This window comes from Neovison vison, chromosome 10 (genome assembly GCF_020171115.1).
Source record: "Neovison vison isolate M4711 chromosome 10, ASM_NN_V1, whole genome shotgun sequence".
Taxonomy (NCBI): Eukaryota; Metazoa; Chordata; class Mammalia; order Carnivora; family Mustelidae; genus Neogale; species Neogale vison.
The window spans coordinates 34,420,653-34,446,958 of NC_058100.1; the positions used below are offsets into that span (position 1 = coordinate 34,420,653).

The following is a 26,306-nucleotide window of genomic DNA, read 5'->3' on the forward strand; positions in this document are numbered from 1 at the left end:
ACCACAGGTAAATACTGACAGGATTAATAGCTATTGAAACAATGGGAAATAGGTATTTGATGTTTTTTACTATCACAAATTATCAGATACAAATTTTTGGTGTAACGTACTTGGACCTGTGATCTCTAAAGAACCTGGCTTTGAGGAAATCTAAGGTTTTATTACTTTAATGTTAACCTCATCGATTGCTACCAGTATTAGAGTACAGAACAGTTTTTTTGGCTGTTAAGGATGCTTTCTTCCTCATTAACCTTTTTAAAGATCTCTAATAATTTTATGCCAGTGCACACATCATGTATTTGGTAAGTGTCATAGGTGATTATCGTTATTTTTCACCCTTTTTTTGGACAGAGGATGATGCAGTTTTCACTCGACAAGATAGCAGTCGCGGTGAGAAGGAGACCACGCCAGTGGCACATGAAACAGAGCCAGAATCGGGCTCGCAGCCTCGACCTGCTGTGTTATCTGGTTATTTTAAACAGTTCCAGAAGTCTTTACCACCTCGATTTCAGCGGCAGCAGGTAACAGTAAAACATTTTATCACGTGTGTGTTGAAAAGGTTCTCAGTAGTCTGAGAAGTAGTTTGACGCAAAACGTAAAATACACAAATCACAAAAATTTTCCATGAGATTCTTTACCTTTTTAATAGAAGGTTGTCGATGATGGGTTTTACCATAAACTTCTGTCTCGGTATTTTCTCCTCTGCCTCATTTATAAACACCATCTTCCTTTCTGGGGAATGATTTCTCTAGTATGATTAATGCGTGATTCAGTCCATAAGGCCAGAATGTCACGACTGATCTTTTGTTCTTTCGACTTCCATCGCTCGCTGTAAACGGTCTTTGGAGTTCTTTTCCCTGTAACTTTCTGGTATGGTTGATTACGTTGATTTATCCCGTGGAACTAAAGTCTCAAGATGTGGGATCCTGCCTTCTCAGGAGCAGATGAAGCAGCAGCAGTGGCAGCAGCAGCAGCAGCAGGGTGCGCTCCCGCAGCCCGTGCCTTCCCAGCCGTCCAGCGGCGCCGTCCCTCCGCCGCCGCACAGACCTCTCTACCAGCCCATGCAGCCGCACCCTCAGCACCTGGCCTCCATGGGTTTCGATCCCAGGTGGCTCATGATGCAGTCGTACATGGATCCTCGGATGATATCAGGTCGACCGGCCATGGATATCCCGCCCATTCACCCCGGTGAGTTGACGTTGATGTGGCTCACTGGCGGCCCCGCGGGTCGTCGTCCTGCCGTTCCTCCTCTAACCTAGGAAGAACTGAAAGTAGGGTGCCTAGATGTATTTTTTAAGATTTTATTTATTTGAGAGACCGTGCATGTGCACAAGTGGGGAGCAGGAGTAGAGGGAGAAAGACAAGCAGACTCCCGCCCAGCAGGGAGCCCAACTCAAGGCTCCATCCTACGCCCCCAAGATCATAACCTGAGCTGAAGTTGGATGCTGAACTGAGTAAGCCACCCAGGTGCCCCTAGATTTTTTCTTTTTTGTTTTTCTTTTAAGATTTTATTTATTTATTTGATAGATAGAGATCACAACTGGGCAGAAAGGCAGGCAAAGAGAGAGAGAGAGAGAGAGGAGGAAGCAGGCTCCCCTCTGAGTAGAGAGCCTGATGCGGGGCTCAATCCCAGGACCCTGGGATCCTGACCTGAGCTGAAGGCAGAGGCTTTAACCCACTGAGCCACCCAGGTGCCCAATTTTTTATTTTTAAAGATTTTATTTTAGAGAGTGAGTTAGCACACATGAGTGGGAGGGTCAGAGGCAGAGGGAGAGAGCATCTGAAGCAGATTTCCCAATGAGCACGGAGCCTGACGTGGACTCAGTCTCCCAACCATGAAGGGTCACTATCCGAGCCAAGAGCAAGCGTCAGACACCTACCCAGGCACCCCAGTTTGCCTAGATTTTTTTTAATTTAAAAGATTTATCTTTTTTAAGAGCAAGAATGCACACGTAGGCTAGGGGAGTGACAGAGGGTAAGACAGAGAGACTCTGAAGCAGACTTATCACTGAGCAGGGGGCCTAATACAGGGCTCAGTCTCAAGATCCTGCAATCATGATCTGAGCTGAAATCAAGGGTCAGACACTTAATTGGCTGAGCCACCCAGGCACTCCGAGGGTGCCTAGATTTTTAATCAAAAAAGTCTGTAACTTTCAGCACAGAGTAGTTAAGTGCCAGACACTGTATCATATGTGTGATAATACCAAAACACTAGTTCTTTTCTGTTTTGTAAATATTTAAAAATTTTTTTAGTCTGAAAATATTTTCTGTTATTTGCTAAATTGTTTTTACTCTTTTAAGTGTTAAAACATTTAAATTTTGTCCCTGTATTCTGTATTCCAGCTTTTCAGTTTTGTCTGCCAAATACTTGAGTTTTCCCATGGGAAGCTGAAAACAAGTGAATCAGCAGTGTTGCATGGAATCTGTCAGGATAAATCCAGATAATTCATTAACAGAATGCTATAGAGGAAAATTTGGGGGGTGTTAAGAATATGATCAAGAATCATGTCTTGGGGTGCCCGGGTGACTCAGTGTGTTAAGTGTCTGCCTTTAGCTCAGGTCAAGATCTCAGGGTCCTGGGATCGAGCCCCGCATTGGGCTCCCTGCCCAGCGGGGAGCCTGCTTCCCCCTGCCCCTCTCTGCTTGCCTCTCTGTCTACTTGTGATCTCCGTCTGTCAAATAAATAAAATCTTTGAAAAAAAAAAATCATGTCTTAATTTCAAAATTTCTACTGCAATTTTCAAATTTAAGAGGCATAATAAATAGCATTGATCAACTAATTAAACTAAACTACATTAATGGAATTATCTGTAAGAAATATTTTCTCTGGAAATCGTCACTACTAGTATAATCATCACTATGTTTTTATTAACATGCACAGAGGTATCATATATGTTATTTGATAGGCATTATATATATATATTTTTTCCTTTAAAGTAAAAATAGGCTGCTGTTATGGTTTGTTTTGTTTGTTTCCTCAGTTCTTAAACCTTTTTTTAAGATTCTGTTTATTTGAGAGAGAGAGGGAGGGGAAGAGGGAGAGAAGCAGGCTCTCTGCTGGGCAGGAAGCTTGATGTAAGGCTTGATCTGGGATCATGACCAGAGATCCAAAGTCAGAAGCTTAACTGATTGAGCCACACAGGTGCCCCCTCTTAAATCTGTTTAATAGCAACAGTAAAAATTTCATTCACAGAAAAACTTGAATAATTTTCATTGATTGTTTCTTGAGTTCCTCACTTGGCAGAAAGGATTTCTTTAGCTCAAGTATAGAATTCCAATATAGAATTCTAAATTAATATTTGTAGTAATAATATATTGGTATATACTATATGTAATAGTATATATAGTATATTATTGTGTACTATAATGTGTGTAGTAATGTATACTATGTAGTATGGGTGTAATGATTGTTTTTCCCAACTTTTTCTGACTTTTTTAAAGGAATGATTCCTCCTAAGCCGTTAATGAGAAGAGAACAGATGGAAGGATCAGCAAACAGTTCAGAGTCATTTGAGCACATAGCACGATCTGCAAGAGATCACGCAGTCTCCCTGTCTGAACCTCGTGTTATGTGGGGGTCGGATCCCTATCCTCATACTGAGCCTCCGCAGGCCACTACTCCCAAGGCAACAGAAGAACCTGAGGATGCAAGGTAATTATAAAAATTATTAATACAAATTGAATATTGTGGTAAAATGAAAACTGTAGTGTCCCTGGAGATCATTCTGATTTAGGACTGAGTGACAAATCTGATTACCTCCCTTTTAGTTTATGTCATTTCATTTTTGGACATGCTTGCCTTTTCTGTCATTTTCTGCATTAGAGCATTTTGTCACCTAATTCTGTACACTTGAATTAAATACTGAAATTTTTGTTGTATGTAAAATTGGCAAGTTTCTACTATTTGACATGTAGTCTAGCTTAAAGTGTTGATACAGTTTTCCACTAATGAAAAATGGTAGACATTTGATTATCAGTACCTCGTGGAAGTCTTCTAATGCCAAGATAAAGGCAAATACTAATTTATAGAGATAACTTGAAGCAGATAATTGGTGATCTGTAGTAACTTATAACCATAAACTTAGAACTTCTTCCCTTTTATCAACTATATTTTGTAATGCTGATTCTATGGGGAAGAAAGATCTATTCTAGTGTATTCTTTGATTATAGAAGGGAATTACTAGTCTTGATGGATTAAAAATTCACGTCAGCATGGCCTAACTTCCATGCTTTTTTTCCTTAAGGAATGAAGTTCATTTGTAATTGTAGGGAAAAAAATATAACGTGGCAGCTACCGTCAATGAAATTTTGAGTGTTTAGTACAGTATTGTTAAGTATAAGCATGGTGCTTTTACAGTACATTTCTAGAACTTTTTCATCTTGAAAGACTGAAACTTTTTATATCCACTAAGTAACCGATAATTTCCTTGTTCCTCCGAGTCCCTTGCAGTCACCATTCCACTTGATGCTTGGATGAGTTTGATTACGTCATATACCTCATATAAGTGGAATCCTACAGCGTTCGTCCTGTGCTTACTCGTTTCTCTTAGCATAATGTTCTCATCCATCTGGTAGCATACAACAGTATTTTCTTCATAGTGTCTAAAGGACACTGTATTATATGTACATACCATATTCTCTTACTCCATTCATCTGTCAGTGGACACTGAGGGTTGTTCCTACCTCTTAGCCATTGCGAATAATGCTGCACTAAACTTTTTAAGGAGGCATAAAGATTAGGATCCTTTTAAAATTGTTTTTATGATTAGACATTTGTGGTTTGTAATTAGAGGGATTATATTGCTGTATACTTGTGAGAAGGGGCTTGTCTTGGTAGTTATACTTCTGAATTCTCTTTTTTTTAGGTCTGAAGCCCCACGGGATCAGGAACAAGTTGCTGCTGCTTATCCTGTAGAACATAGTCAATTAGAGGTTCATCCCAAAGCAGACTTTGTCAGAGAATCCAGTGAGACAGAAGCACAAAAGTTCTTAAGCAGATCTGTGGAAGACGTTAGACCTCGTCATACCGACACAAACAATCAGTCTGCTTGTTTTGATATACCTGATCAAAAAACTATAGGCACTCCTCAAGAAGAGCGAATTTCGGCTGGAGAAAGCCTGCCTGCCCGGAAAAGAAGTGTTTCCCATGGATCTAACCATACCTCAAAATCAGAGGAGCAAAGAAATGACCCATCTGCAAGCATTCCTAAAGTAACCAGCAGATGCCTTGATTCAAAGGAACCAGCAGAAAGGACAGAGGAAAAACCAAAGAAGGATGGCTTTATACGATCTTCAGAGGGACCAAAACCTGAAAAACTATATAAATCTAAGTCAGAAACTCGTTGGGGCCCAAGGCCAAGCTCCAACAGAAGAGAAGAAGGTAACGATAGGCCTGTGAGAAGATCGGGTCCCATTAAAAAACCCATACTTAGGGATATGAAAGAGGAGCGAGAGCAGCGGAAGGAGAAAGAAGGGGAAAAGGGAGAAAAGGTCACTGAAAAAGTTGTGAAACCTGAAAAGACTGAAAAGAAAGATCCTCTTCCTCCAGCGCCACTGCCTGCGGCACCAGCCCAGCCAGGGTCGGTCCCACCACCGCCTCAACCAGAACTGGAGAAATTACCTTCCGCAGAAGCTTCAGCTGTGGTTCCAAAGCCACCTCAAGATGCTGAGAAGCCCTCGGAACCTGTAAGCAGTGTTGAGGTAGAGCCTGTGGCTAAAGCTGTGAACCAGCCAGCTGTCCCAGGACCAGCAGTCAAAGAAGAAAAACAGCCTGAGAAACTTGGTAGCAAAGACCTTGTTGTAGAGAGGCCTCGACCGGATTCCAGACCTGCAGTTAAAAAAGAATCCACTTTACCCCCTCGGACCTATTGGAAAGAAGCTAGAGATCGAGATTGGTTTCCAGATCAAGGATACAGAGGTCGAGGCCGGGGTGAATACTATTCCAGAGGCCGAAGCTATAGAGGATCTTACGGAGGGCGTGGCCGGGGTGGGAGGGGCCACGCTCGAGATTACCCTCAGTATAGAGACAATAAGCCCCGGACAGAGCATGTGCCCTCAGGACCTCTTCGACAGAGAGAAGAAAGTGAAACACGAAGTGAGAGCTCCGATTTTGAAGTTGTTCCTAAAAGACGACGACAGCGGGGTTCTGAGACAGACACAGACAGTGAGATTCATGAAAGTGCAAGCGATAAGGATAGTTTAAGCAAAGGTAAACTTCCCAAAAGAGAGGAGCGGTCTGAAAACAAAAAGCCTATAAAGCCTCCGTCTTCTTTCAAGCCTGAAAATCATATCCGAGTAGATAACAGACCTCTAGAAAAGCCTTATGTGAGGGATGATGATAAATCTAAACCAGGCTTCCTTCCCAAAGGAGAGCCCACACGGCGAGGCAGAGGGGGGACGTTCAGACGCGGTGGAAGGGATCCTGGAGGCCGACCGACTCGCCCTTCCACCTTACGGAGACCCGCTTATAGGGACAACCAGTGGAACCCAAGGCAGACAGAAGCTCCTAAACCAGATGACGGAGAGCCACCAAGAAGACATGAGCAGTTTATTCCTATACCAGCAGATAAACGACCTCCAAAATTTGAACGAAAATTTGACCCAGCTAGAGAAAGACCCCGGCGACAGCGTCCTACCCGACCTCCGAGGCAGGATAAGCCTCCTCGATTTAGACGTCTGCGAGAGAGAGAGGCTGCTTCCAAAACCAGCGAGGTAGCCGTGCCCACGAATGGCACCGTTAATAATGTGGTTCAAGAACCAGTTAACCCTGCTGGGGACGTTTCCGGGAACAAGACACCAGACTTATCTAATCAGAACTCTTCAGATCAGGCGAATGAAGAGTGGGAAACAGCTTCTGAAAGCAGCGATTTCAATGAGAGGCGTGAGAGAGATGAGAAAAAAAATGCTGATTTGAATGCACAAGCAGTTACAAAGGCCGGAGAGAATGTTTTACCTCCAAAAAGGGAAATAGCGAAGAGAAGTTTTTCTAGCCAGAGGCCTGGTGTAGATCGCCAGAATCGGCGTGGCAACAGTGGTCCACCCAAATCCGGAAGGAATTTCTCAGGTCCTAGAAATGAACGGAGAAGTGGTCCACCATCAAAAAGTGGGAAGCGAGGGTGAGTACTTTGTTTTCGCTGTTAATTGCATTCGTACCTGAAAGCTGAACTGAGCAAAGAAGCCAGTCTGTGTGGAGGACCCCAGACATTGGACTCCCCTAAACTTTTTGTCTATTCTCAAAGTAATGGTGCTTGAGTGAGAGAGGTTCATGGGTTTCAGGAGTCTTTGCCTTCCGTTACCTTGTCCAGAAGAGTCATCTTAAGAATTTATAGCTTTGGGAGAATGTATACATCTAGGGAGGAACCTGTACAGTGTCTTCCTTTTGGTAAGTTTTTTGTTGTTTTTTTTTTTTTTTTTTTTTTTTTTTTTGGTAAGTCATCTTATTAATAATGGGCAACCCTCCTTTTCCAGTTTCTCTTTACAAAACTCTGGGGCTTGTAACTGTCCTCTGGGACTTAAATGAGTACGTTTTAACCATATGCTTTGTCGCTCTGTACTGGTTGCTAGAAGTGAATGTGGAACCTAAGAATAAATTATATCTTCTCTTGAGTTGTAGACACAGTAAATGATCCAGCTGGATAGAGGCCCAGAACTGCCACCAAGGCCACGAGTAACATAAATACCGTTGGATTTATTTTTTTAAAGATTTTATTTATTTGACAGACAGAGATCACAAGTAGGCAGAGAGAGAGAGGAGGAAGCAGGCTCCCTGCTGAGCAGAGAGCCCAATGTGGGGCTTGATCCCAGGACCCTGGGATCATGATCTGAGCGAAGGCAGAGGCTTTAACCCATTTAGCCACCCAGGCACCCCCCACTCCACCGTTGGATTTATTTTTAAACAATTTTCTGAAACTGTGCTAAAGCTTAGTCTGTTTTTTTAAATATTAAAATGTCGTTTATGGTAAACTATTAATTTCTTTAATATTGGGAAAAATTACAGTAGCAGCGTGTCTAGTTACTGTTCATTCTTTCATTCATATATTGGCTAGTTATTAAAGTAAGTTCTGGTAACTTACTGCCTGTATAAACTCTGCTTCCTCACTAGTAAAATGGGGAGAAAATAATCGCATTTCTAAAAACTAGTGAAGATTAAAGATACGATGTTTGTGAACTACATAACTTAAAGTGGTATATAGTAAACAGCTATTACTACGGTGTTCCCTGGGTTTTGATCAAATTCCCAGGTTTGCAGCCTGAGCTGATAATTTATTCAGGTAATGTATTAATCTCCATTGGTTAGTTGCAGTCTGCTTAGCATTTCAGGTCACTATACCCATCAACGAAAATATTTTTGCTTTCTGATAACTTAGAAAAAGTTTAGAGAAATAATGCGACTAGTTGTGTTTCCTGAGTACCTTTTTTTTTTTTTTTTCCTTTTTTAAAGATTTTACTTATTTATTTGTCAGAGAGAGCACAGGCAGAGGGAGAAGCAGGCCCCCCACTGAGCAAGGGGCCCTATGTGCAGCTTGATCCCGGGTACCCTGGATCATGATCTGAGCTGAAGGCACTTGACGCTTCCATCGACTGAGCCACTCAGGTGTCCCTCCTGAGTACCTTCTTAACACAGAATTTGAACCTCTCTTTATTTTTATTTTTTTTAAAAAGATTTTATTTATTTATTTGACAGAGAGATCACAAGTAGGCAGAGAGAGGGGGGGGGAGCAGGCTCCATGCCGAGCAGAGAGCCCAACACAGAGTTCAGTTCCAGGACCCTGAGATCATGACCTGAGCTGAAGGCAGAGGCTTAACCCACTGAGCCACCCAGGCGCCCCAGAACCTTTCTTTGAAAGGCCAAAAGAATTAGGATAGCATATGTAGTTACAATGTAGTTATTGACTGTATTACAGTTTTGAGTAGTAACACTCAAAGGAAGTCTTTTTTTCCCCCCCCAAAGGAAATCTTGATTTGGTTTTTATGTAATGTAGATCTCAACAACTTAGCAAGACTTTGTGTCATGTAGGTAATAACTTTGAATCTGCAGAAATATAAATTATTGATTGTAATCTTTTGAAATCTTTTTGAAAGAGTCCCATTTAGAAGAAATTATTTTATTCTTTAAATGTTTGAGTTCATGCCTTATGTCAAGCACTTAATTAAGCTTTTATCTCAAGTGATGCTATTGGCTAAGATGAAAATGAATTTGTAAACGCATTTTCCATGATATAATTTCATAAATTTAAAAAAATGCAAGAATAAAATTTGATAGGAAATAAAAACTATGGGTTTGTGAAGTCAATTATTTCCATATTTAAAGTGTTTTTTGGGGGGGGCACCTGGGTGGCTCAGTGGGTTAATAAGCCTCTGCCTTCAGCTTAGGTCATAATCTCAGGGTCTTGGAATCTAGCCCCACATCAGGTGCTCTGCTCCGCAGGGAGCCTGCTTCTCCTTCTCTCTCTGCCTGCCTCTCTGCCTCCTTGTGATCCCTCTCTCTCTCTCTCTGTCAAATAAATAAAATCTTCAAAAAGTGTTGTTTTGTATGCTTAACGTTTACGTATCTGATTGAACTTTAAAAAAAAAAAAACACATGTAGTGCAAAAAGAACGCTTTTTAAATTTGTTCATATGCTGCCCTGTGTGGAAAAGATTCAGTAACAAATACTTTGGATTAGCTTGGATCACAGGAATTTTCTGCTAATAAGCCAGGTTGATTAGCTTATTTGTGCTACGATAAGCACAATAAGAACCTTCAGGGCACAGTTGGAATTCTGGAATTTAATTCTGGAAAGAAAGTCTACCTCTTATTGGGAAGCTCAGTTTTTTTGTTTTTTTTTTTTTTTAAAGATTTTTATTTATTTATTTGACAGACAGAGATCACAAGTAGCAGAGAGAGAGGAGGAAGCAGGCTCCCTGCAGAGCAGAGAGCCCGATGCGGGCCTCGATCCCAGGACCCTGGGATCATGACCTGAGCCGAAAGCAGAGGCTTTAACCCACTGAGCCACCCAGGCGCCCAGGGGAAGCTCAGTTTTAATGAAGTTTTAACTCTACAAAAGTCCCTAAAGCTTATTGGTTTTAGAGTTAAGAGTGCTCTAGCGTACTGCTGTTTCTTCTTAGGCTAATCTCTAGAAACGGCCAGTGATCATTTTTCTTCTGTTCGGTTGTGCGGAGGTAGTAGTAACTCAGATTATTGTTTCGTAGGCCGTTTGATGACCAGTCTGCAGGCACAGCTGTTGTCGATCCCGTCAGTGGCAGCTCTGCACACCATCAGGAAGGAACACCTAATGGTACAGGACAAAAGAACGCCAAAGATTCCACAGGGAAAAAAAGAGAAGACCCCAAATCAGGCCCTAAAAAACCCAAAGAAAAAGTAGATGCGCTGTCACAGTTTGATCTCAACAATTACGCAAGTATGTCTTATGTTCCTTTTATGTATATATTATCTGTTGTATTTGAGTTGATGCTATAATAAAGTCATTAGAGAAAGAATTGGACCTTCAAGGTCAAGATAGAGGCTGATTATGAAATCACTAACTGATATGGTGAACTAAAATAACACCAGTTTTTAGCCCAGCCTTGAATGCTTGATAAAGTTTTCATTAAAGATAATCTGCAGGGTTTCACTCTTCATAAAAAAGGAGAAAATTAACCACCCACCTTGCAAACAGGTGTAGGAAAGCATAGACGACTAAAGAGGATGCTTAAGTCTATCTGTGCATGTGCTTTATCTTATGTGAAAGAAATGTCAACCTCAGTGACTTAGGCCCTTGATAAAATTGCTATCTCAGATAAGGTACTAGAGCATACTAGAATGGGAGGCAGCGTTGGTCTGGTTAAGTACTTTCAGTAGCCATGAAGTAACAGGATATGAAATGCAAAGGATTAACACAAGCAACAGGAAAACATTTGTTGTAGAAGTTACCAAGGAGTATCTATGAGAAGGCACTTAAACATGTAAAAATGCACTGTTTGCCATTCATTCAGATAGACTTAAGCTGGAAATACTGTGTAAAATTGAGATGCACTAAGACCAGACAGAAAGTGTTAATGGGAAAGTTAGGTTAGGTACTACTATTCCAGTATTAAAAATAAAGATGAGAATTTTCATCTAGTTAATGGTTATTTAAATCTACAAAATTTGATTTGGGCTCAGGACCTTGGCAGTATTATTTCTAGGCCAGTCGTTCTCAACGTGTGGTCCCCAGACTATCAGTATCACCTAGAAATTTGTAAGAAATTCAGAATCTTGGCCACTACCTCAGACCTACTGAATCAGAAACTCTTGGAGCAGTCTGTGTTTTAATGAAGTCGTCCAGTAATTCCGATGCACACAAATGTTTGAGAACTATTGTTCTAGATTACCATTTTGGGATTCATACGGGAAAGAAAGAAATTCAGCTTAATTGCGCATTTCAGAATTTTTAATTCGATTATGCAGAGCAGTGGTTCTCAGCAGGAGAGCTTTTGTACTCCAGGGGCCATTCGCATCTCTGGAGCCTTGGAGTTTTGATTGTCCCAGCGTGGGGCTGGGGGCTGCTGACTGCTGACCGAGCAGTGGGGGTAGGTCAGGGATGCCGCTGAGCACCCGAGAGTGCACAGGGCGGCGGGCACCACAGTGCTGGCAGAGCTGACATTGGCGAGTCCTGATTCAGAGAACAGAGTAGACCCATGGGAAGCTTGGATGCCAGCCTTATGGTGGTCCATAGAGAAAGGAGAGTTTAAACTCCACATTTCTAAAATGGCAAATGAAGATTACAGAAGTCCTCAAATCACTCTGTCTTCCCAAATAACTTGACCAGTTTTCCTTCTTCCAAAGAATTTTGGGGTAGAAAATTGCCAAAGTATTATATTAGTGGATTAAGACATAAAAAGGTAAGACCTACATTACAATTCTGAGTTGACAGGGGAAGCTGAACTATACATTTTTAAAACGTATTAAGAGTTACTTATGTTTAGGTTCTCCTAATAACTCGTTAAGTCATTCTTTAGACCACAGTGTTCTAAAGCACCAGGCAAGAGCAGGGTGTTGAAAACAAACAGAAAATATCCTTCAGATTTCTGTAAATGTTACATGTAGTTGGGTAAACTAACTTCAAGACATTCTAAAGAAGCTCTTTGGCAAGAAAATTGAAAAATGGGTGATGGCATGGCTGTGAAGAAAAGCGTTTTTACATACACACCTTTTAGTCAGAGTGGAAGACTGAGATGAACTTAGAAGTATCAAGCAGATTCTTTGCCGCTGTGAAGTAATGGAGTGCATGGCATCCATTGAAATGAACATTCGACCTTTCTCTAAAATGAGCACTGCTCTTTAAGACATATGTAGAAGTATCTTAGATAAATCAGAACTCATGTGACTTTGTTAGAAAAGCAGTAACATGGTTGCCTGCCTAGTTCAGTTGGTGGCTTGTGTCACCCTTGATCTTGGGGTTTTCAGTTTGCGCTCCACATTGGGTGCAGAGATCAGTAAGTATTTTTTAAAAAGAAAATAAACACAGAATAGCAGTAACGGGTTTTTAAAGAGTGGAAACCAGTGGTGCCTGGGTGGCTCAGTCAGTTGAGCATGAACTCTTGATTTTGGCTCAGGTCATGATCTCAGGGTCCTGAAATTGGGCCTCCTGGAGCTCCGCACTGAGCACAACATCTGCTTGTTTGTCTCTCTCCCTCTCCCTGTTTGCACGTGCCGAGTGCACCCTTTCTCACTCTTTCATAAGTAAATCTTTTTTTTTCCCCCAAAGAATGGAAGCCAGTTTTAATATTTTTTATTTGTTTTCCCATCATTGTTTGCATAAATGCACATTTTTAGCTATTCAAAGAGAATTGTTTTCAGGTTGATTCCCTATGAACTACTCTGTAATAATACTCTTTGGCCATCCCTCACAAGTTATCACCATCCTAAGTTGTATGTGTTTGTACCATTCCCAAGCAAGTAACTAATTTTATTGTATGTTCCCCAGTTAAGATGTATAGTATTTGCAAAATTGAAATAATTTATCTGAATTGCCTTATCTTTTTCTTACATTTATTTTGGAAACATCATACTTGCACCCACAAGTTTCCTTGCCTGGACTATTTCAGTTTTGCTTTTAAACACTAAATTTAAGGGATCTAGATTTCTTATACTCACTGGGTTGTGTGATTTTTTTTCTTTTAAGATTTTTATTTATTTATTTGACAGAGATCACAAGTAGGCAGAGAGACAGAGAGAGAGAGGAGGAAGCAGGCTCCCCACTGAGCAGAGAGAGCCCGATGCGGGGCTCGATCCCAGGATCCTGGGATCATGACCCGAGCTGAAGGCAGAGGCTTTAACCCACTGAGCCACCCAGGCATCCCTGGGTTGTATGATTTTAAGAATATAGGCTGAATAATTGTTAGTTGGACAGTGAGTTGAAGATACGTCTTCAGTTACTCATCTGCTAGGTTATTACGACATTTGTATATCTGTGCCATTTTATGTTCATGTAGAACTTGCACATATATTTCATTTATTTTTAACAACTATATATTGTAAACAAGTGGTCTACATAGAGTAGTTATTTAGAGTCATAAGACCAGCTTGGTTATTCACCAGCTCACCTTTAGTGTATCGGCTTCCCAGAGTTTATTTCATCCTTAAAAAAGTGAAACAGTAGTAATACCCACCTCTTAGAATGGTTAGATGCAAATGCAGTAAAGTGCTGTGTAGATCTTTATAGCACAATACAGATCTGATGCTGGAAAAGTAGAGGTTAAGCAATTCGACTGAGAGAGGATGGATGATAGATACTAAGTGGTGTTTGTTTTGTTTTTTGATACCGACTTAGAAAAGACCTCATTGCTGTATTACTGAAGGAAAGAAAGGTACATATCATTCGAAGCACTTCAAAAAGTCAGAAGACTTTTAAAGCTTGTTTATGGGCATCCTTTTCTATGTCTGTGTATTCTTTTCCAATCTTACTAGTAAATGGCCATTGTGTGCTATGTGAATTGGGTTATAATGTGAATTATAAGGACTAGATTTTTGTCTTGTCTTTTTTTCTGTTTTTAATTGCTACTGAACTAAACATTTCTATTTATCTTTTCAATTGAAAAAATACATAGCATTTTAAATCTTTCCCTATACCCATAGGTGTTGTTATAATTGATGACCATCCTGAAGTAACAGTAGTTGAAGACCCCCAGTCAAATTTGAATGATGACGGTTTTACTGAGGTGGTTTCCAAAAAACAACAAAAACGTTTACAGGATGAAGAACGTCGAAAGAAGGAAGAACAAATCATACAGGTTTAGTGTTTTAGTTTGTTACTATTTATTTACATGGTTGCCCAGAATATAGTAACAAGTAGTTACGGTCTCTCTCCATCTATAATGTCGAGGTTACATTTATTCAAGTGTTCAGAATGACTTTATTTTCACAACTTTACACTTTTTACCCAGAATTGAGGTAAATTTTAAATAGAATATAGTCACTGTAGCTCACATCATCACTTTAATTCAGGAACTCATTTTTCAGTTCTGGTCATCTTATCAGAGTTAGAGATAATTTTAAGTTATCTTGGAAATCTAATGAGCACAACTGCCATGATCTAATAAATTGCAGATTCTTTACCTACAAAGATTTTGATTATAATCTAAATTAGTTCATTTAAACACACAGAATGAATCAATATTAGTTACTCCATTTAAATCAACACAAACACCCATTTTGCTAAATGCCGATACAGGATAAAAATAAGTAAAATACATAGGTAATAGTGATAACAAGCTCTAAAGGATGAGAAGCCTAAAAAACAAAGAAACTCTGTAAAAATCTTATGTGAGTGGTACTTCTAAGCTCGATTAAATATAGACCCTAGGACTAGATATTTTTAGCATTCATTGATTCATTTGTTTGTTTGTTCATTTATTTTAGAAGGTAAAAGTAGTGCATAAATCCTGTATAGCCTAACATCCCAGCAACACCCACAGATGATTGTTTCTGTGGTAAACATGAGTGAAGTCGGTAAGTAGCTTTTTGTCAGATTGGGTCAGATTTTGCTGCCAAATGAATTCATTGAGAAATTCCTTCCAGTATTTAACTTTTAGCATTATGGAGGAGAGATTGTGGAACCATTTATGAAGAATGTGTAGTACATATTAGTCTTTTTCTCCCCGTAGCATCTTTGTTTTCACAATTTAAAGTCTCCTTAGCAGCCTTGACGTTTTTGCTCTGTTGAGTGCCTATTTTGAAAAGTAAAGGAGCTAAACTAGTAGATCTTGTCAGGGACAGTCTTCGTGAACTGTTCTTTCGGTTACATTATTGACAAAAATGGTTCCTACCAATTTTTTAAGGTCTGGAACAAAAAGAATGCAAATGAGAAAGGAAGAAGTCAGACCTCGAAGCTTCCTCCACGGTTTGCCAAAAAGCAGGCTACGGGAACTCAGCAGACCCCGGCCCTGGCTCCGGCCTCGGCCCTGGCCCCGGCCCCGGCCCCGGCCCTGGCCCCGGCCCCCGTCCCAGTCCTCACCTCAGCGTCAGCTCCTCTCCCGACCTCGGCCTCAACCCCGCTTCCGCCCTCCACCTCCGCTGCAGCCACAGTCTCTTCTTCAGCTCCAGCTCCAAACCCCGTCCTTACCTCAGCTTCGTCCCCAGCCTCTGTCCCCATCCTCACGTCAGCCTCTGTCCCCATCCTCGCTTCAGCCCTAGCCCCAACATCCGCTTCAGCTCCTGCCCCCGCCGCCTCAGCCCCAGGAGCCCCCGCGCCAGCCACCCCAGCCCCTGTTGCAACCCCGACCCCAGCCCCAGCCCCTGCCCTAGTCGCTGCCCCAGCTTCAGCCCCAGCCCTGGTCCCGGTCCCTGCCCCGGCCCCCAGTGCACCAGCCCAGACTCAGGGACAGACTCATAAACCAGTCCAGAGCCCACTACAGACTACAACCCAGTCTTCAAAACAGCCACCACCTTCGATTAGACTACCCTCCGCTCAGACGCCCAACGGCACGGATTATGTAGCCACAGGAAAGTCCATCCAGACCTCGCAGTCACATGGCACACTGACAACTGAATTATGGGATAACAAGGTGGCCCCACCGGCTGTGCTGAATGACATCTCAAAGAAATGTGAGTTCACCAGAGAAGTGAAGGACGGGGTATGGCATGAGAATGTTGGGGTTTGTTTCCAGTTTTATTTATGTACTCAGTATGTTTTTTTCCTAGCCACTTCCTTTTTTTAGGAAGAAGTGGTAATAGTAATTTTTTTCTTCTTTTCTTAAAACCTTTGTTTCTAGAGCAGATGTCGTATACTTTTAATGGCATATTTTATGGGCACAATTTTGCGTTGATTAAAAACATACACTGTTTGCTGGGGGAGCTTATATTTATCTCTAAGTGTATTGTGAAAATCTTTTTTTGTTGTTGTCTAACTGCCATTAAAGGAAAAGGTAAAGTACATTAGGGATTATTAGCCTCTAAATTTTAATGGTTCCGTTTCCCGTGATTTCTTCTTTCCAGTGGGTCCCATTAGTCCACCACAGCCACCGTCAGTGAGCGCGTGGAATAAGCCCCTAACGTCGTTTGGATCAGCTGCCTCGTCAGAGGTAGGAGTGTACTTTACAGTGGCCTTGGCAGTGTTAGCGTAGCCGTTTCCTTCCGTAGTTTCTCACACTTGAGTGTGCGTCACAGTCACCTTGGGCAGCTTGTTAGAGTAGCTTGCTGAGACTCCTGCCCGGCGCGTCTGTCTCATTAGGTCTGACTGAGGCCCGAGTACATTTCTACAAGTCCCAGGTGATACGGTTGCTGCCGGACCTCTACCGTCAGAGGCTGCTTCTCACCTTCAGACGTAACAGGGTTAACATTCTTTTAATTCAAGTCTCAATAAAAGTGCTTGTGGAAAAAAAATGCTTGGGATACAGAGAATATAAGTGTAGTTACTACTTTTTTGACTTTTCTACCATGTTTTTAGCCTGAATAATTAGGCAGTATAATTACTTAGAAGCAGAGTTTACAGGAAGTTCAACATAATTTCTCAAATGTGCAGTGTTGGTAAGTTAGCAGTTTTTCACTTACTCATTGAACATAAATTTTTGAGCACATGTGATATACCAGGCAGTTTTCTAACACATGGGCTTATGAAACAGGGAGAGAGTGCGATAAAAATGGACAAAAAGCTCTGTAGTCAGGGGGCTTCCGTTGTAGATGGGGCGGGGGGGTGAGCCCCTGATAAATACCATCTCCTGTTAAATGGGTCAGTGCTGAGGAGGAAAGCAAAGTAGGGAAGGTACCTAAGAAGTTTCTCAAGGGATCCGGAGACCATTTAAAATAGGTTGGCCAAGATGTGCCCCTTAGGTGATGTTTGATAAGAGAGCATGCTACTGAAATTTCTTAGGAAAAGTGAATTCTTGGTTCACAGACTAACAAATACAGAAGCCCCAAGAGAGAGGCATGGCTGGTGCGTTCGGGGAAGATCAGGGGGTTCGTGTGGCTGTAGTGAAGTTGGGGGGGTGGAAAGAGAACAGATGAAGCCGGAGGGATGACGGGGCGTAGCCCTCACTGGGCCTGGGGGAGATGTAGGAGCACAGTTGAGAGTGTTGAGCACAAGAAGAGCGGGACCTGACTTTTTCTCAGATGATTTATTCTGAGTTAAGACTAGTCCATGGATGGCAAAGAGTAGAAGGTAGGATGGTGTCCCAATAATCAAATGATGGTAACTTAGACCAGGGAGATGGCATTAAAGGTGATGCGAAGACTTGAAGGTAGAGCTGACAGATACTGAGCGATTAAACATAGTATGTGTGGGGCGCCTGGGTGGCTCAGTGGGTTAAAGCCGCTGCCTTCAGCTCAGGTCATGATCCTGGGGTCCTGGGATCAAGCCCCGCATCGGGTTCTCTGCTCAGTGGGGAGCCTGCTTCCCCCTCTCTCTCTCGGCCTGCCTCTCTGCCTACTTGTGATCTCTGTCCAATAAATAAAATCTTAAAAAAAAAAAATAGAATGTGAAAAAGAACACAATTTATCTCCCCAGTTTTTGACTTGAGGAGCAAGAAGAATAGAGTTGCCATCAATCGTGATTGGAAGCTGTAATACGGATCTGCAATGAGGGAAAATAGAAGGGAGTTTGGAAAATATAAGGGGTGTGTTGTTAGGTTTAGAGTGTTCGTTACACATCTAAGTGGAGCTGCTGGGTAGGTTGTTAAATGGAAGAGTCTGTAGTTCATAGGAGATAATCTGGTTTGGAGACGTGAATTTCACAGCTGTTGATTAGATCGTGCTTAAAATGAGTGAGTTGAATGAGACCACCAAGGAAGAGTGGTTAGAAAAGCGAAGAGAATCCGAGGCTAAGTCCTAAGCCTTTCCCATTTGGCAGTGTGGGGGTTGGGAAAGGGTTTTCAAATCTCAGTGAAAGGTGAGTTGAAAGGAGGGATAAATTAAGTGTGTCAGATTCTGCTGGGTGGCCAGGTAAGTTAGGCCTGAGAATTGGAGCGGATAATGTGGTCCCTGGTGTCAGTGGGGCAGTAGCCACAAAAGCCTGGTTAGAGTGAATTTAAGAGAAAGGGGGAGGAAAGCTGCGTATAGAGAACTTAGAGAAAGTAGTTTGCTATGAAGGAGGAGCAGAGACACGTGACAATAGGTAAAAAGTACAGTTTCTTAAAAATTTAAAGACGTCATTAAAGAAGTCTTCCTGCTGCCCCTGCCCCACTTCGGCTTTTTGACTTCGGTCTGGAGAAGACCTCAGCAGCTGTTTTTAAAGTTCTATGGGGAACTCAGGTAAAATACGGAATCACTGCATTCGGTGTTTAGGATCCTCCGTTGAATCATTTTTCTTCTGCTGGTTGGTATGGACACTAGGGTTAACTGTAGCATTTCTTACATGGGTGTGTCATGCTAATAGTGAAGGACGAAGTGGAAAGCTTATTTCTTTGTTTGGGATGGGTGCACTGGATTTAATGAATTTATTAAAATGTCTAGACATTCAGTATAGGAATAATGATTTCTCAGCACTCTTAGCTGCCAGATTTCTGTTGTGAAGGTTCTACTACAGGTTTGCAGTACTGAAAGAACGCCCACATCTGCCTTCAGCCGGTTGGAGGAGGAAATTCCTTTGGTGGGATCTCATCTTTCTCACACACATCTTTCTTCTTCATCCTCTATGTTCTTTATGTTTTCTGGGTAAAATGTGATAGTTTTTTGGTGGACGTTCATTGCGCATGATTTTGGAATATTGCCTCATGGTGAGCTTCAGAGCTAGCAAAGTTACGTTTCAGTTTTAATTCATTTCGAAGAATGGAAAGAATTTCTTGGTGGGACTTCTTAAATTACTCTAGTGAAATACATTCCTTAGTGATTATTTGGTTCAGTGCAGTGAGTGTTAGATACACGGGTAGTCTCACAAAGATTGATAATATATGATCTGAGCTCTATTACCCTTCCTTGTGTTATGTGTATTTTGTACACTTTTTTTGTTTCAAAGGATATGGTATTTTTCCTAAAACTAACAAACTCTACCAGTTCTGTTAATTGCCCATCTATTTTTTAATTTCTTTGAACTATTTGTAACTTCTTGTTTCTCTACATAGTCAGTGGGTTTCAGTGATTACTGTTTGACTTTTCTGATACTAACTGTACATTTATACTGAACTAACTACAGAATTTCAGCATTGACTAAAGCAAATAGAGATTTTTATTCTAAGTTACATAAGTAATGTTAGCCTGTATTTGAAAGAGAATGTTCAGATACTAAAAATAAGTCTGAATGACACGGCCTGTCCATAATATGGACATTGTTACACTGATAAATTTAATAGTAACCTTACACAGTAATTGATGCGGTGAGTTCAGGGATGCTGAAACTAATACAAAGCAATGATACGATTATGAGACCAAAGCCTGAAGTTAAACTTTGTCCCAAGTTTTGTCTGTTTATTTCTGAAAATGTTAATTGTTACAAACACCTCTGGCTTATAAAATTGTATTTTCCAGCTTTCTGCTTATTCATTGTCTACTACTGCTTTTAATACCTGCCATGTTCCAGTCTCACTAAACTTTTTTTTTTTTTTTAATTGTTAACCTCTACACGAGGTGTTGGCTCTGCTGGAATCACTTGCTGCTGATTTTGTCTTGTGGATTGAGCGTCAGTGTGGTCTCCTCGGCACTTTTTTCTGTCAATCTCAAGTGGCTTAACCATACTTTGATTTTTGCATATCCCTCATCTGATTTTCTAGTTGTTCATTTTCTCCCTTCACTTTATTGCAACTTCTGCAAGTTAGATTCTTAGAGTCTATCTGGATCAGTGCCTAGCACAAAGAAGATGCCACATAAATTAACAGTTTAATTGGATTCTTAAGGTGTGTGCACTTCATTACCAATCACAGAGTATTTTGATGGACATTGTTTTCATTTTATTTCCATGTATACTTTTTTTTTTAAGATTTTGTTTATTTATTTATTTGACAGAGATCACAAGTAGGCAGAGAGGCAGGCAGAGAGAGGAGGAAGCAGGCTCTCTGCTGCCTCTCTGCCTGCTTGTGACCTCTCTGTCAATAAATAAATAAAATATTTTCTAAAAATTCTAAAAAATTTTTTAAAAAGTAGGTGATACTGGTGTTGCTATCTTCTCTCCCTCGTTCATTCATCTGTTGATTTGTTGCTGGTGCTGTCTTTGTCTGTTTGTTGCTTTTACTTTCATGTTCAAGGAGCAAATAGCTTGAGGCTGTGATCTGCTCACAGTGAAACTCCTGACCCATTAAGCCAGGACTTCAGAAATTTAAGTCTTGGGGGCCTTGGTGGCTCAGTCAGTTGAGTGTCTGGCTCTTGATTTTGACTCCGGTCCTGGTCTCTGTCTGGGTCCTGGTGTCACTGAGCTCCCTGCTCAGGTTAGAGTCTGCTGCTGTCCTCCTCCCTCTCCCTCGGCTGCTTCCCCGACTCCTGTTTTCGTGCACGTGTGGTCTGTGTGTGTCTCTCAAATAAATAAATCTTTAAAAATAAATCAAAACTTAAATGTTCTCCTAGTTTTCATTTTACTCCTTTTTGATACAGATCAGTAGTGGCTAAAGGAAAGTTTCTCAAAACATGATCAGTGTCCATTAATACATAGATTCTTCCATTGTACTGTTGAAATATGGGCTACTCCATCATTCAGTCAGTCATATTTGAATTCTGTTTGCGTAGATAAGCAAGTTTTAAAATACTCTCTTTCTAGGGAACAAAAAATGGTCAAGAAAGTGGAGTTGAAATTGGAATTGACACAATTCAGTTCGGTGCTCCAGCTTCGAATGGGAATGAAAATGAAATTGTGCCTGTACTCTCTGAAAAGACTACGGACAAGATACCAGAACCTAAAGAACAGCGGCAGAAACAGCCACGGGCGGGCCCTATCAAAGCCCAGAAGGTAGATTATAATTCATACTCCATCCAGGTAGAGCCGTATGAAAGCCACTAACACATCAGTGGGACGACTAGTGATGGTTTTGAAATTGAATTTAATTTTCAGTGAATGTCTTTGATCATAATGCCTTTTTGTCATAACCATTGAATTTTTAGCTTCCAGATTTGAGTCCGGTAGAAAATAAAGAACATAAACCAGGTCCTATTGGAAAAGAACGTTCATTAAAAAATAGAAAAGTAAAAGATGCCCAACAGGCGGAGCCAGAAGGACAAGAGAAACCGAGCCCCGCTGCGGTCAGAAGCACAGACCCGGTAACAACAAAGGAAAGCAAAGCCGTTGCGGAGATGTCGACTGAGATAGGAGCCATGATTTCAGTGTCGTCCGCGGAGTACGGCGCGGATGGGAAGGTAGGCGGCGCGCAGGGGCCACGGGTTCCGGTGGTGCAAACCATGTCAGCAGCGAGCGGGGAAATAGGAACAGCACTCATTCTTTCTGTCCTCCTTTTTCTTTTATTTTGGCTTGAGGCATAGAATTCTGTAAACTGTCTGGGTGATGATTTTGCAGAGAATGTTTTACTTCATTGCATGCATCTGTGGTCTAAAGAAATTTCTTAAAGTAAAATATTTCTTTAGGTAGGTGAAAATGCATACTTTTTTTTTTTTTTTAAAGATTATTTATTTATTTGACAGAGAGATCACAAGTGGGGGTGGGGGGAGGAGGCTTCCCCCTGAACAGAGAGCCCCATGCAGCCTTGATCACAGGACCCTGAGATCACGACTGAGCTTAAGGCTGGGGCTTAACCCCCTGAGCCACCCAGGTGCCTGTAAAAATCTATACTCTTCCAGTTTGAAGTGAAAAATATGTACATAGGATTAAAATGATTTTTCTTGGGTTTACAGGCTTTGGAAAGATTGTTTAGATTTTTATTTTGTTAGTGGAGTTACTGTGGTGTCTTAGCTTGTCCACTAGTGAGGTTTTCAAGTCAGGAACTAAGTCAGAGTAAATTTTCAGGAACTGCAATATAGGCAGTTTTCTTCCAGTGTTGGAATAGATCGTTTCGTTGGTTGAGCACCAGAGGAAATAACTGACTTGAATTTAGGGACCACATTGAATGAAAAGTGTGTATCTTTAAAATAATCATTAAGGCAAGATGCAAAAGATACACTGAGTGACTTATGTGGACTAACATCTGTTGGAATAGCGAAATTTATATCTGCCATTTTATGTTCACTCTGGTACATGTTGAAAAGAAAGGTAAGTGGGAACTTTAATGTTATTTGACGACTTTTCTCTTTTAATTGCTATATAAACAATACATGTAAATAAAAAACTTATAGTCCACCTCTACCATATTTAAAGAACAGATTCATGATGATAAATTTATCCTAAAATCTAATTGCAACAACAGCCATCTTGACATTCATTTATCTGTGTTGTATTTTGAAGAGAATAAAAAATCAGTAGTTGAAAGTAAGCTATAAATTACGAGAGCCACACAGAGTTCTTTTAGTAACCCATTGAATTAAATAGTTGGTACTTTTGGCAGCCTTCTAGTACAGTGCAATGTGTATATATCTATATATCTTAAAGATTTTATTTATTTATTTGACAGAGATCACAGTAGGCAGAGAGGCAGGCAGAGGTGGGGGGAAGCAGGCTCCCTGCTGAGCAGAGAGCCCGATGCGGGGCTCAGTCCCAGGACCCCGAGACCATGACCCGAGCTGAAGGCAGAGGCTTAACCCACTGAGCCACCCAGGAGCCCCTATATTTAAATTTAAAAAAAAAAAAAAATTTTTTTAAAAGATTATTTATTTATTTATTTGACAGAGAGAGAGATCACAAGTAGACAGAGAGGCAGGCTGAGAGTGAGAGAGGTGGAAGCAGGCTCCCTGCTGAGCAGAGAGCCCGATGCGGGACTCGATCCCAGGACCCCGAGATCATGACCTGAGCCGAAGGCAGCGGCTTAACCCACTGAGCCACCCAGCCGCCCCTATATTTAAATTCCAAAAAATTTTTTTTAATTCAAGTATAGTGGACATAAAATACAGCAGTGCATTAAAAAAATATGTACAGGACCCGGCAGCTGAAAGGTCACCACTTCCATGAGGAGTCCACGTTTCTTTCGTCACAGTATTGGTCTTTTAAGATTTGAGTAAGTTGAGTCTTAAGATCTGCTCTCCTCTCCTGCTTTCCTCCAGACCAACTTTACAACTGTTAGGCTGCCATTAGAAAGTGAGTCATTAATTTAGTTTACAACGTATTTTTTTCTATTGCTACTCCACAGGAGTCTGTAACAGACTATACTACACCTTCTTCTTCTCTGCCCAACACTGTGGCTACTAATAATGCAAAGATGGAGGATACTTTGGTTAATAATGTAAGTAATCGGCCTCACATGTGAAAAGTATGGTTAGGAACCTGGCTCTTACTATCTAATACATCGTGTGTGACCAGTATTTAATTCTTCTCTGGGAAAGGGCTATAGTGAACTTGCATTTTGGAGTACTAATAATGAGCAAAATAGTCAAAACTTAGACTCAGTTTCATAAGTACTAATCCTGTTAACCTGGTTTTGGTAAGAATTTTTGTTCTTCCCATCCACATTCTGCAAGTTCAGTAATTTATTTTGTTCTTAGATGAAACCTTTTCACAGTGCAGTGAAAGCTCCCTCAATACAGAAAGCAATCAGGATGGATGTTGCCAAGAATTCAGGGGTTTCTTTTTGACCTAAAAAAAAAAAAAAAAGTTTGTGTTTTTTTTTTTTTTGCTTTACCTTAGCAACAATCCTGTTGTGAAGTCTGAACTATAATGTGTATGTAGCTGCAGAAACTCTTAAATGCTGTGTTAAAAAGAGGTAGTAAGCCATGTAAAATTTTAGGCGGTAGTTCTCCAGAACAGCTGTGTTACAATTCAGGGTTACGTTAAGGCAGTACAGTCCATCCCTTTGCCTAGATCATTGACTGACAGGCAAAAAATTGAAAATCCAGACACGTTCGCTAACCTCTGTGTAGAGGAGCATTTTAGCAGATACATGTATGGATGGCCCTTGGTTTGGAAGGCAGGTGTGGTAGAAATTTGGTCAGCTGCCTTCCCTTTCATATAAAGCTCTCTGTAAGGAGCAAAGGCTCATTCTTTTCAAAAATCTCCTTCATGGATATATTTAAAGGTTTCTCACAAAGGGCTTTAACTCTGTCATTTTGAGAATAAAAATCCTGTGCCTTACAGTGTTTTCCTATGCTGTCTGTTCTTCTTTCTAGCATCAAGTATAGAATTGTAGAGAGGTGAGGTAATTTAGGAATCATTTAATCCAACTTTAGTCGGGCTGTAGGACGTGAGGACTGAGGAAAAAAGCAGCTGTGTCACACATTTTTTTTTTTTTCATGGCAGGAGAGCTTTTTAGGAGCCGATTAATATAATCTGTCCAGCTCACAGATGTAGCGGAGCTTTACTTGTCATGCCAGACCCTTTCCCCCCAACACTTTTGGGGGAAGTCTTAAATTTATTTAACTTCCTGTAAGTAGGGAGGGTAGGGTATGTGCTGTGGTGGGCGCTGTGCACTGGGTAAGATCAATGAATCACAGACCTGCACCTCTGAAACAAATAATACATTACATGTTAATTTTTTTTTTAAGGGATAAAAAAGTAATGGGAAACTTGGGAAGGACAAAAAGAGTCCCTGTCAGTTAACAGGGAGTCAGTGGCACTATGTTGATTATCAAATACTGAATCAGTAATATCTTGGAGTTTAATTTTACTTAAATTATGCATTTTCTCATTTAGAAAATATAGAGTATATGATGCTTTCTGCCAAATCACCCTCTAAAAATGTGATTTATGAAATACAAGTAAGCAAAGAAAGATTATTCTCAGAACCCTTCAGTGTCATTGGAAATATCCATTTGAGTGTTTTAGTGGTATCTGTGTGATCTAATTAAAATGTAGTGAGATTTGTGCATGCAGGACCACTGAAGGGGAGAGACCCAGTCTTGTATCTAAGCAAATAGTCTACATTTTATTTTTAATTATGTATCAGGTGCACATTTGAAAACAGGAACATCCACCTTGGGTCAGGGAGCATTACAGATGGTCTTCAGTCTGCAGTGATGTCACAGTGTTGCGAATTTCTGCCCAGTGCGGTGGTGATTCTGAATTTGATTAATGTAGTTGTTAAAAACAAATGTTCTGCATGGGAAAATTTTAGCACCTTTTGAAATGTTCCTTTTTCACTCCTTAGTGTGGTTAAGGAAGGGTTCCTTTTATGCACAGAACTTTTGTCTTTTGAAAAAATCGTTCTTAATAAAGATTTACTCCCCTTATCAAAACTTAAAGTACTTTTTAAGGATTTTTAGCTGGTTTATTGCTTAGTGTTACCTATACACAATAATTTTGAATACTAAGTGTCGTAAAGATCTAAATGAAGGTGGTGTTTTTGATTATTCCTAGCACAGCTGTTTTAAAGATTTGTATTTAATCTCCATCCAATAGCCCATAGTATTATCAGTCTCTTTTAGATACTCCATTGTACCACAGCGTGGTACTCCGAGCATCTCAGTCACTTGATCTGAATAACTAAGTGAACCATTAAAATCAGTCATACAGTAGTACATGATAAAATTTCAAGATCCAGAGACTTAAAGGAGAAAAGAGATTTGGTTACTGTTTCTAATATCTTCATGTTTCTAAAAATATTTGCCATAATCATGGTATAACTATAGCGAAAGTGGTTTGCTTAGTGTAACAAGTGCTGTGGGGATATATTCTGTACTTTGCTCCTGATTTTAATTTTGTTCTTGATTATAGTTATAAGAATGTAGACTGTATTGCAGGAAAGAGGTTAATTTCTGAATAATTACAGCATCATGTTAAATGCTTCTGAAAGAATCTGTGGATCCCTTAGAGCTTTGCTGCGCATGTTTGGCCACTGACCAGAGCATCACTGCATTTGAAGTGCACAATTTCAGGCCTTAACCCCAGACCGACTGGC

The 26,306-nt window shown here is 40.8% G+C and overlaps 1 protein-coding gene across 13 annotated transcripts in view; it reads left to right on the forward strand.

The window, feature by feature from the left end:
• PRRC2C (proline rich coiled-coil 2C) overlaps window positions 1–26,306 on the forward strand; it is a 95,569-nt gene that overhangs the window by 49,025 nt on the left and 20,238 nt on the right. For all 13 annotated transcript variants that reach the window (XM_044266957.1, XM_044266963.1, XM_044266959.1 and 10 more), the window contains exons 13-23: window positions 352–521; window positions 939–1,188; window positions 3,442–3,652; window positions 4,866–7,115; window positions 10,191–10,399; window positions 14,098–14,252; window positions 15,300–16,065; window positions 16,456–16,541; window positions 21,137–21,325; window positions 21,478–21,729; window positions 23,607–23,699. In XM_044266957.1, the coding sequence (XP_044122892.1) occupies window positions 352–521; window positions 939–1,188; window positions 3,442–3,652; window positions 4,866–7,115; window positions 10,191–10,399; window positions 14,098–14,252; window positions 15,300–16,065; window positions 16,456–16,541; window positions 21,137–21,325; window positions 21,478–21,729; window positions 23,607–23,699 (4,631 nt within the window). The remainder of the gene's footprint in view (window positions 1–351; window positions 522–938; window positions 1,189–3,441; window positions 3,653–4,865; window positions 7,116–10,190; window positions 10,400–14,097; window positions 14,253–15,299; window positions 16,066–16,455; window positions 16,542–21,136; window positions 21,326–21,477; window positions 21,730–23,606; window positions 23,700–26,306) is intronic.